Source organism: Cavia porcellus, unplaced genomic scaffold (assembly GCF_034190915.1).
Source record: "Cavia porcellus strain 051 isolate PalLab524CR breed Dunkin Hartley unplaced genomic scaffold, mCavPor4.1 scaffold_25, whole genome shotgun sequence".
Taxonomy (NCBI): domain Eukaryota; kingdom Metazoa; phylum Chordata; class Mammalia; order Rodentia; family Caviidae; genus Cavia; species Cavia porcellus.
In genome coordinates, this window is record NW_026947508.1 from 32,658,480 (window position 1) to 32,670,895 (window position 12,416).

The 12,416-nt window shown below is 39.8% G+C and overlaps 1 protein-coding gene across 3 annotated transcripts in view; it reads left to right on the forward strand.

Moving 5' to 3' along the window:
* The window catches only part of Smap2 (small ArfGAP2), a 45,963-nt gene that overhangs the window by 19,497 nt on the left and 14,050 nt on the right, over positions 1–12,416 (forward strand). For all 3 annotated transcript variants that reach the window (XM_003462279.5, XM_005000117.3, XM_005000118.3), the window contains 3 exons: positions 8,199–8,332; positions 10,129–10,214; positions 11,292–11,370. In XM_003462279.5, the coding sequence (XP_003462327.1) occupies positions 8,199–8,332; positions 10,129–10,214; positions 11,292–11,370 (299 nt within the window). The remainder of the gene's footprint in view (positions 1–8,198; positions 8,333–10,128; positions 10,215–11,291; positions 11,371–12,416) is intronic.

Genomic DNA, 12,416 nt, shown 5'->3' on the forward strand with positions numbered 1-12,416 from the left:
CCCCTGCTTGGGTTTTACTGTTTCTGGATATGCTACATTTGTTTTCACACAACCTTAATTGTTAGAAAATTCTTCCCCAGAGTATGGTAAAATCAACTTGCATTCAGTGAGCTAGTTCTGCCTTAGAAATCTCACTAGAGTAAGTTCAGCCCTTTTTTGTGTGATTGCTCAGCCTCTAGGGTGTTTGAAAACTACATCTTCCTTCATTTTTCAAAAAAACAATTACATACTTTTATGTTGCTCATGAGTTCATTTAACAGGCATTTATCCTGTGTCATCGTCTGTTTGCTAGCATTGGGCTAAATGTGTGGGATAAAATAATGGAGGGATATGGTTCTTGCCTTCTGTAGTTGCAGTGTATTTAGTGCAAGAGAAACCTGTAGGTAGCTAACTTTTATAAGCTGTTAAGTGTCAGAAGAACAAGGGTGCAGCTCAGTGGTAGCCATACAGAAGGTCAAGATTTATTTCATAGGAGAGCCTCAGAGAGTGACATTGTACTGTATTTTGAAATCTGTCAAGCAAGAAGTAGAGGACAAAGCCTTTCCTGGTGGAAAGATTGGTACAGGCAGTGTATTTCAGAATGATACTTAGCATGTGAAAGCATAGGCCCAAGACCCCCATTCCCCAGAGCCTTTACACTGAGCTACGCCTCCAGCCCTTTTTATTTTTTATTTTGAGACATGGTTTTGCTAAATTGCTGGACTGGAACTTGTGATCCTCCCACTTCAGCCTCTCCTGGTGTGTGCCACTATCCCTAGCTTCCTTAATCAGCTTTATATATCATGTACAGGAGTTTGATATTACCCTGAAGCCAATACAGAGCTATAGAATGTTGTTTTTAAAATATCTGTATTTTTTTTTCTTTTGAGACAGGGTCTCACTATATAGTTCAGTTCAGGTGGCCTTGGACTCACTCTGTAGCCCAGGCTGGCTCCGAATTTGCAGCAATTCTCCTTTGTCAGCTTACCGATGCTGGGATTACAGACGTGTACCACCACACATGGTTAAAATATCTGTACTTTTGAGTCTGGAAGTATGGCTCAGTGGGAGTGTTGTAATCAGGGGTTGTGGGGAGAACAATTACAATCAGGACACAGAATCTATTCATAATATTATTTATGATGGTTACCCAGAGTTAACACAAGAAAGTGTAGGAAATTTATCCATAACACTAAAGACATAGGATATTTAGCCAAGGGCTTAAATCCCACAGCAATGTCCTATTTAAATCTAGATGAAAATCTAGAACCCATGGCAATGTCCAACTGGAGGTCTAGAGTCCACAAGAAAGACTCACACCAGTCTGTTTTACGGATCCATGCTGGGAAGGCCCAAAGCCAGTGGTGGAAGCCAGAAGGTCCATGCCAGCAGGGTGAAGGAGCTGTGCCAGTAGGTTCTCAGCTGGAGCCAAGAAGACAGGGTTGTCTTGCAAAGCACCACAGTCATCCTCAGCGACACAGAGGTCCCAAGATCCTCTGATGATAAGCACAGTCAAGTACATGCCAGAAGCCAGCATGATAAGTCTGTCTTGGAGATTAGACAGTATACATCTTCCCCTCAGGAGCCAGGAAGTGATGCTCAAAGTAAGGACCAGAGCTTCCTCAAAGTGAACCACAACCACTCTCACCAACAAGGTTCCAGGCTCCTCCGAAGACAATGGTCGAACTCAACCTGGGGAAGCTAGTCATGACAGATGTTGTAGACAGGGGTTGTACAGAGAGCAATTACAATCAGGACATGGAGTTTATAATATTTTTGTGATGGTCACCTGGAGTTAACACAAGAAAATGCAGAAAATCTATCCACAACATCAGCGACATAGAATATTTAGCCAAGGGCCTGAATCCCACAGCAATGTCCTACATAAGTCCAGATGAAGACCCAGAACTCATGACAGTGCCTCCCACAATTCCAACTGGAGGTCTAGAGCCCACAAGAAGGACTCATGCTAGGCTCTTTTACAGCTGGGAAGGCCCAAAGGTCAGCAGTGGAAGCCAGAAAGTCCATGCCAGCAGGGTAAAGGAGCTGTGCTGATGGGTTGTGGGTTCAACACTGGATCTGACAAGTCACACTCACAACAAAGACCAGTCCTGAAAAGCACCACAGCCATCCTTAGTGACACGGAGGCCCCGAGCTCCTCGCCGACAAGCATAGTCAAGTACCTGCCAGGAAGCCAGCGTGATGAGTTCATCCTGGAGACCAAGTGGCACACTTCTTCCCCTTCTGAGCCAGGAAGCAATGCTCGATGTGAGGACTAAAGCTTCTCCAGGAGAACCAATAGCTCAAACAGCAGCTCATAGGAGAACCCACAGTGCCTCAACGCAACAGCTTCTCCTTCTTCATGTCTATTTATGCTGGCAACTTTCCTCAGGTGGAACATCTATGCTCAATGCCCTGCTGATGTAATCCGGCTGGCATTAAGTTGACCACCAGTTCTTAATTCATAACAACAGGCTCCTCTAGGAGAACCAGTGGCTCAAACAGCAAAACGTAGGAGAACCCACAACATGTCCCTTTTCCTTCTCCACATCTCTATTTATGCTGGCAACTTTCCTCAGGTAGGCCATCTATGCTCAGCACCTTGCTGATTTAATTTAGCTGGTGTTAGGTTGACCACCAGTTTTTAATCCATAACAGTGTAGTATATGTGACGCCTAAGTCCATCCTCAGTGCTACAAAATAAATGAACAAACATATATTTTTGTTTCTCAGTACATGATTAATACAAGTTCATTTCATATACTTTCTGAATTGAAAGGAAATAGATAATTTACTATCTCATTTCCCAGAGTTAATAACTTTTAGTATTTGCATATTATGTTTCTAGACATGGTTCCTGTTCAAATTTATACATGTATTCGTTTCTTTTAAATAACAATGGATTTATGTTGCTCACGAGTTCATTTAACAGACATTCATCCTGTGTCATCGTCTGTTTGCTAGCAAGGCAAGTGCTTCTGCCACTGAGCCAAATCCCCAGCCCTGATTTTTTTTTTTTTTTTTTTTTTTTTTTTTGAGACAAAATCTCACTTTGCAGGTCAGGTTGGCCTTGAACTCTTTTTATAGCCCAGGCTGGCCTTGAAATCCCAGCAATCCTCTTGACTCAGCCTCCTAAATGCTGAGATTATAAGCATGTGCCACCATGCCTGGCATCACTTTACTTTTTACCTTTGTGTGTGAGATCACGTGGAAGGTTTATATTCAGAGGTCTGGTCTGTACAGATTTGTTTTAGAAAGATTTTTTTTTTGGGTCTTTTTGAGACAGTTTCACTATGCAGCTCAGGCTGGCCCTGAACTTACTTTGTAGCCCAGGCTGGCCTCAAACTTGCAGCAGTCTTCCTGCCTCAGCCTTCCAAATGCTGGGATTACAAGCATGTGCCACTATGCCTGGCTTTAGAAAGATTCTTATAAGAGTCTAGTACCTACTTACTTTTTAATCTTTTTTTCAAATGGAGAAATCTCATTTCTTTACTTTTGTATCCCCCATACACATAAGAAGAGTAGTTGGGACCAGGTATACAATAAATAATGCTGATAGAATGAATGCTTATAGGGGAAGAGATGAAAAGGTCTAGAAAGAAACAGATAAATTCTAGAAGGTTCCAAGGTACATTCAACAGAGGTTGGATGGAAGATGGAAAATATTTTTCTTTCTCTTCCTTCATCTTGTTCATAACACCATAGTATGTCAAGTCAAAATATAGATAGCCATAAATTTATCATTTTTCCAAATTTTACTTACCTGAACTCTGTAAGTGAGAGATCAACAGGCTGTAATTATTATCATGGTAGCTGGAAGCAATAGTCTGTATCTAGTTCTTCCTCTTCTGAGTTCGCAAGCCTGGAACCCTTCTAATCCTGGCTGCTCTGGTGGTGAGGGAAGTTTAGCAGCAAGGGAGATTTACAGGAGAACAGCAGTAACTTGATATGTGATGCTGTCTGGAAGTTGATATTAACTTAGATGTTATTTACATGTTTCCCATTTTTCAAATGGAGACTGTAAGCCCTAGAAAGTCTTAGCAAAATGTATGCAACCAGGCTGAGCTCAGGTTTCTGCATATTGAATTGCATTTTCTACAGTTGATGTTATTTAGTAGTGCTGGAGATCAAATGTAATGCCTCACACAGGCCAGGCAAGTGCTCTACCACTGAGCTACATCCACAGCCTGTGACCTTAGTTTCATATTGTGCAAATCACTACCAGTTTATTTCATTTCTCTATCATTTTTGCTTACAGCGTTGTTTAGAATACCGTCTCAGCATCTCTTTCCATTTACAATTTCAAGTGGTATCTTTTTTCTCCTTGTTTTCCATAATCAGTGTGTGTGTGAGCAGTTGGTTTATTTTGTAAGTATTCCAGATGTAACTAGGCTGGTCTTGTGGCAGTGATGCTAGTGCTGCAGAATCTAAGAACCCCACCTTCAAGCAGACAGCTCTAGCCCTTCTTCCTTTGTGTGTGCTATGGGGCACATGTGGACACAAGGGCTGGGTGGGGAATGGAGCAGAGGAGGGGAACAGAGGGAGCTTTAGATAGTGCGTTTTCAGAGACTACTTTGAGGAAAATAAATTGATCCATAATCAGGAGGCTGAGGCAGGAGGCTCACCACAAGTTCAAGGCCAGTTTGGACTACATAGTGAATTCAAGGGCAGCCTGAATTACAGGGCAAGGCCTTGTGTCAAAAGAAAAAAAAAGAGGGGGCTGGATATTTAGCTCAGTGGCATGAGCACCTGCCTTGCAAGCAGGCGGTCGTGAGTTCAATCCCCAGTACTGATTAAAAAAAAAAGGAAGAAACAAAAGAAAAAAGGAAATTGGGTTCACTCCATTATAGCAGTAACTATTTTACTATATATGCATCTTATAGCATCATGTTGTATACTTTAAATATACACAATAAAATTTATTTTAAAATAAGGAAACAATTGTGTCTAGGGTAAATTCCTTTCTGATAATTCAGTTTTTTAGTTTTGACATTTTAGGATCATTTTCCTATCCAAAAGCAAGCATTTTGTCGTGTTACATAAGAGTGCTGGATGGGCTGGGGATTTAGCTCAGTGGCATAAGCACCTACCTGGCAAGCATGAGGTTGTAAGTTTGATCCCTGGTACCGAAAAAAAAATTACATAGAGTGATGGTACAAATGCATGAATGAATTAACTGGCTTTTATCAGTGAGGGTGGATGGGAAATAGGTTCTTGGAACCTCATTCTATATCATATTCTCACACATTAGCTGTCATTATTAGCTCTCTATGTTCTAGGAGCTATTGAGAGAATGTTACTATATTAACTATGGTCTGGCAAGTTTAAGTATCTTACTGAAAGTCACCTGGGTAACCATTGGTGGGAGCTGCATTTATACTCGTGTTTTCTGGCTGAAAAGTTCGTCCTTCTAATAACTCCACCATTCTCCGTATTTCCCAATATATAAATAACCTTTTCCCTAGTGCTAGGGATCAATCCCAGGGCCTTACGTAAGATAGGCAAGCACTCTGCCTCTGACCAAAACCCCTCAGTCTATGAGTAATGCTCAACTGTTCTGTTTTGTTTTTGAGTCAGGTCTCACTACATAGTTTGAACTAGCCTTGAACTTGCTCTGAAGCTCAGGCTGGCCTCACTCACAGATGTCCTTTTGCCTCAGCCTCCCAAGTGCTGGGCTTACAGGTGTACACCGCGACACCCAGCTGCTGTAACTTTGGTCTCTTGTATTTTTCTCTTCTCTAACTTCAGAATCTTTCAGAATCAAGCAGTTACTGACTAATACGTGTAGTGGTTCTAAACTAAAAGCCTAGGTGTCTAGGCTAGAAGTCACTATTGGACTGGGAAGAGGTGGTAGGAAGATGTCAGGTGGGGCACTGTTAGAGGGGCTGAGGAGGCGCTCCTCTGGCTTTTCATGAGAACATAGTTGCTGTCGTTTGCTCTACGGGCTTGTCAGAGCATCGATTCTCAGTCTTGACATTCCTCAGGGGCAAAAAACTAAGGATTTAGGGAAATTCCACAGTTGTCACGGTGGCTTACACTGGGAATTGCCTTCTCATGAGGAAGCAGACAATGTTAACATCCTCAGCTAACTTTTAATCAGTGTTTTTGGCTTCTGACTTTGTTAGCAAATAAATACACTAGAATAAACACTAACAGAAAGACCATAGAATAAAGGGGTTCCATTTTAAATCTTACGTAACAGATTTTATTGGCATTCTGAAGACTGTTAGTAAAACTAGATATAGAGAGCCCTAAGAAGTCTCAGCCACATTTGTTCACTTTTAGTTTGCATTTGTATGATACCCCAACACCTGAAACAAGTGTGTGAGTCTTTGTGTGTTTATCATACGGAAGGTGAGCTGAAAATCGTTTAAGGTTTTGAAGGGGTTGAAGATTGTCTTAGATGATAAATCAGCCTATCAAGAAAATTGAAGGAAGGTATTGGGATAAAATTTCAGGTAGAGATCCCCACCTGGTGGTGATCAGGAGAAATAAGCCTTCTGAATTTGTAGTAGTGCTTCAGTAAATGAAAGCTTTATCAAAAAATTACATTCTTATAATAATTGTGGACTCAAATTTTTAAGAATAATTTTTACCACAGCAATCTAATATTCCTTCATTATAATGACCATCAAATCATGTGAGCTAACCAGATAATTGTCTGTGTTTGCAGAATTCAAGTCTTCCTTATTCCAGACACAGGCCCTGCTTAACTCTGCAGAGCATCAATTTGTGTCTTTTCTTCTCTTTATTGCAACCACTTAATTTTATATGATGCAGACTTTATGTGGTAAATTTCTGTGGAATGAGGAAGAAGGAATTATTTCAGATTATTTTAGTAAGTCTGGCAGGTGTCATTAAAAGTAAGTCACTTTTTTCCATATATAATTTGTACAGAGGACTTTGAGAATTTTACAGAGTGATTATTAGAGTGAACAGAATTGTCAGGGGGTAGGAGATTCTGTGACAGTTTATTAAAATTCGTATGAGAGATTTCTCTTTTGTTCCAATAAGCACTGAAATAATTGCATTATTTGGCAATTTTGAATCTAGATAATTCTGCAGTTGGGTAAAGCAGGGACATCAGCCCAAGGGGAAAGGATCCTGTTAAGTTAATATGGATGCATATTTTATAGGCCTGGAGGGAAGAAGAGGACACAGTTTTCTGTTTCAGGGTGAGCTTTAGGCCAGCAAGCCGCCTCTGTATCTTTTTTCCTATTTGGAAAACAGGATCCAGACCTGCTAGGTTGGAGAATTTCTTGGGGGAGACTGTTGATATAAGGGTGCTGGAATGTGACTTGAGTTTGCACTGTCCTGCTGGTTTTTTGTTTCTCTATGTAACAGAGTGTTACAATATCTGCTTTTAACACTCATCATTGTGCAAATGTCAGCATATTGCATAATTTTCTTTATGCTAAGTGTCTCTATGGCAAATCCATTGAGATGGATGTAGATCCATGATTCCCAGGGGTAAGCAGGTAAAGACTGGAAATAAATGGAGTGCCTGCTCATGGGTTTAGGTTTTCTTTTATGCAATTTAATGTTCTAGAATTAGGTCAGACATGATAGCATGTGCCCATAGTCCCAGCTGCATGGAAATCCAACATAGCAAGATCCGTTGTACTCATGAGCTCATGAGTTTGACACCAACCTAGGCAACATAGCAAGACTTCACCTCAAAAAAAAAAAAAAAAAAAAGCTAGGGGTGGTGGCACTTATTTGTAATCCCAACACTTTGGGAGACTGATGCAAAAAGATCTCAGGTTTGAGCCCCGCCTGGAATTTAGGGAGAACTTGTCTCAAAAAATAAAAAGGCTGGAAATATAGCTCAACATGAGGTCTTGAGTTCAATTTCTAGTACTACAAAAACAAAACAATCTAGGGAGGGAAAGAAGGAGAGAGGACGTGTTCCAGAATTAGATAGTGGTGGACTTTGCACAACTATCTGAATATACTAAAAACTACTGTACTCTATACTTAATTTAAATTAAGAAAAAAAAAGGTTGATCTGTGGAGGAGTGAACAAAGTTAATAAAGAGGTCATTGTGATAAAAACTTCCACTTTTGTTCTAGCTGAAATGTTGCTTGAAGGGGCCAGGGAACTGAGTTCAGTTCCTGGTACTACAAAAAAAAAAATGTTGCTTGATAATCTAAATAATATGGTTTGAGCATTGAGTTTTGTAACTTATATTTGATTGTCTTATTCCTGACCCTCACAGGGCCACGATGGGCCTCCTGGAACATTGGTGTGTTTATCTGCATTCGATGTGCTGGAATCCACAGGAATCTGGGGGTGCACATATCCAGGGTAAAATCAGTTAACCTCGATCAGTGGACTCAAGAACAGATCCAGGTACTTACACAGCTAAGGGAGTGTCAGCTGTTCCCATATATCCTGTACATAAAATTAGTTTAAGATGAATTTTAGTGAAAAGGGCACAAAGGTAATAATGAGGAAAAATTTAGTTGTTAAACACTATGTCAAACTCTTGGCCAAGTGTGGTGGTGCACACCTGTAATCCTAGCACTTGGGAGGCTGAGGCTGGAGGATCGTTATGAGTTTGAGGCCAGCCTGAGCTCAGTAGTGAGTTCAAGGGCAGCCTGAATCCTGACTCTGTCTCGAACAAACAGACAAAGAAAAAGCCAACCAAATTCTTGTACCTTAGTAGAGAAATTTTTAATCTTATTGAAGGCAGGAGTCCATCCCGGACAACTCATTTTAGTGGGACTCTGTTTCAAAGTAAAGTGAAAAACAGCTGGAATTGTAGCTCTGTGTGAAGGCCCTGGGTTCAATTTCTCAGTACTGCAAAACAAAACAAAACAAATACATCAAACAAACCAAAAACCTCACAATCTATGTTCTAGAACCCCATGAATCCATGAAAGGATTAAGAAGTATTCTTTGGATTATTTTCTAAGACCTTTGGCATTTGCAGATCTTGCATTTATAGTTTTAAATATAGGTGTTCACTTAAAAAAAAAAAATTCCCAGCTGTGAATTTAGCTCATTGGTAGAGCATGAGGAGAGCATGAGGTCTGAGGTTCAAACTCCAGCCCTCAAACAACCAACCTCTCAAATAAGAGACTTACAGTATTGTTTTATTACTAAAATACACATAGTAATTTTGTTTTTTTCTTTGAGGGAAGATCTCACTATGTAGTTGGGGCTGGCCTTAAACTCACTGGTTAACCTAGTCTGGACTCAAGCACATATCTTGCTCCCTGTTAACTTGGTGAGCTAGGAGAGGCTTAAGTTAATTCCAACTGACCTACTCTACACCTTGATTTTGTTGTTCTTTATTCCTGCCTACATTGAAAATTTCAGTTTTTTTTCTCTTCATGGGGCGACTGTGGTAAAAGTGTAGGGTCTAAAAAAAAAAAACCTAATTGCCAAAGTTGATGATAAAAATAAGAAGTTATTCAAGGCTGGGGATTTAGTTCAGTGGCACAGATGCCTGCCTGGCAAACGCAAGGTCAAGAGTTCGATCCCTGGTACCAAAAAGATTAAAAAAAAAAAAAAAAAAAGAAAAGAAATGAGGTTATTCAAATCAGAAACTGTCCTTAGAAATGTTCAGACTGTATTAAAAGGTCTAAAATGGTGAGTTACATTGTGCAGTTGTGATTCACTTACTGTATGTTATGAAGGAAGTTACAAATCATGGAGATATTCAGGAGTTTGAAGATTATTAGCTCTTGGGGCTTATCCTTCACAAGTTTTAAGGGATCTGTTTCAAAAATCTAATGAGAAATACACATTTGCTAGTAATGGGGCTAATTAGCACAGTAGTAGAAAGTTAGAATTATGACACCCATTATTGGCTGCCAACTTGACATTTTTTATTGGCAGCTATGTATCTTGGACTTTCAAGTGAAATCTTGAATTATTACTGAGTTAAATGTATCTTGGCAGGCAAATTTTTCTACAAAAGGAACTCATAGAGTGAGGAAAGACAGATGTGGGGATAAGTGATTGGAAATTCCTAGCAGGGCAGTAAAAATCATGGATTGGAAACCAGAATATACAAATTTGAATATTATTTCTGGCTCTGTCTAGATTGGTTTTTTAATTGTACAGTGGGAGAATTGGATGAGACAGTTTTCTTTCCTAATCTGACATTCCATGTTTTTCTATATTCTCTTTGATCACAGTGCATGCAAGAGATGGGAAATGGAAAAGCAAACCGACTTTATGAAGCCTATCTTCCTGAGACCTTTCGGCGACCTCAGATAGACCCGTATCTTTTGTGGAGCAACTTAGAACGCTAAGTGGTATTTTGATGTTCAGGGAGCATTAGACAAGCCTGAAGTCCTTATGATCTAACTAGACCATCTCTGTATGGATTAGTCAGAGGCCTGGGTTTTCCTTTCTCCTGCAACCAAGACATCAGAAAAACTATACGTATGCTTGCTGATGTTAAGATTGTCATGTAGGACCACATAGAGAAAACTCAGGAATTGTAACTGCATGATTTCACTGTGAATTTTTTTATAAAGTGACATCATTAGTTTGTATAACTCTGAAACAATTGTTTGATAAAAAGAATAGTTTATTGTACTGTATTGAATTCTGGCAGTCAGCAAACTATCATTTGTTTTTATAACCTTTTTATATCTTACTGTGAATTAACTTGTAGACCAGTTTTATCAATAATGTTCTTCCTCCATCCCCTCAACAGGGGAACCCCATAACACAATGAGGCGAACCTTTTAGTTTTCAGTAATACGAACAGCCCACTATTGTGGCATGTGTGCCATAGATTTAACACCCTTTCCCTAATACCTAGACAGAAAACCAAATCCTATAAAAATGTGGCTTCTCAAAATGTGGTTTATAGACAATTGTCTTACCTTTTGTTACATGGAAGTTGAACCTGTTAACTTCAAAGACCCACTTGATCAGAAGACGCACTTGATCAGAATCTGGCAGTGAAGTACAAATGTTTGTGTTTTTGAAGAGGATTTAGATGGCTTTGTTTGAGTCCTGTGATCTAAGGGCCTTGAGATAGATAACTGACTGCTTTACCTGTAATAAGGATCAGCTGCTGTGAATCTGATGTCAATGTGCAGGTTGACCTGACTTGCTGCTGTCCTCACTCTAAAGGGAAATCATACAAAATAAAAGTTTCTCTGCAGTATCTTGAAGGAAGCATTTTAAGATTTGGGGCAAGAAAACTGCATAGGAAGAGACATGAGTCATGTGGGGAAACCAGGCAGGCGGGAAGGAAGAGAATAGTACTGCATGTGGTACAAACGGACCTTTCATGTTCTTACTGTGGGAAGGACTTGATTAATCCTTAATGAGCTTTTTGCAGAGCGGTTGAGGGATTTATTCGAGATAAATATGAGAAGAAGAAATACATGGACCGAAGTCTGGACATCAATGCCTTTAGGGTTGGTTGTAAATCTTTCAGATTTTAATCAAAATAAGTAATTTGCTTATTAATAAGGCCAGGGAGGAATTTGAAGAATTGGTGCAAAAGTACTCTAAAATCGTCACTTTTGTGTAAATAATGCAAAAGTAGAAAATGTTATTGAGGAAAGACCGTGCAGTATCCTTAAACAGACTCTTGCCTTGAGGACAGGCAGGGAAAACCACCAGTAGATTCTTCACCTTAATCTGTGTGTAGGTGTGATTGATTCCCAGTTCCAGTTTTTTTCTTAAAATGAACACGGGCATAATAGGCCAAACAGAATGGTAAGCGTGTACATGTATGTGTATACATATATGTCGATAGTGCATATACACTGATATATATGTAGATGTTCTTTTTCTGTAAATAATGTAAGCAGAAACAGGTGTAATTAAATCAGCAGAGTGCCCTTCAGTTTGACCAGTGTGTACTTGTGTCTTTACCTGCTGATGACCAGAGTGTCAATGGACTGATTGCCGAGGGTACTCATTCTTGCTGCTGAGAAGGGTTTTGGTGGGAAACTGATACTGACTGCAAAGAACACGTTCCATCTGAAGCATGGTTAAGATCTGAAACATAAGACAGAAGCTGTGTGAAATAGGCATTAGCTGATAGGTGAATTTCAACACAGGCAAGTCAGTACCGGGTATTACATGTAGTTAGGGAAAAATAATTCCTGCCCAACTAAATATGAGGGGCTATTCCCTCACAGTTGTCCAGAAAAAGACTTTGTCAGTTATATCATAAATGTTCCTAGGAAGAAATAACCCAGCATACAGCTATGGTTTAAATGGCGTTATCATAAAGGGTTTAGAACTAGAGCACACACATTTCCTTTTATTTGTTGAAAACTATGGTATGTGTGTTCATTGTGCCTGAAATATAAAATCAGATGAGATCAGGAAATAGTTGCTGCATGAAGACAGTCCCTAAGGTGTTCATAAGTACATGGCGAGGGTACCATCCCCACAAAAACAGACCTTTTCTTTTGGTAAGGAAGTATATTCCTCCTGCTTGCTGGAAAGC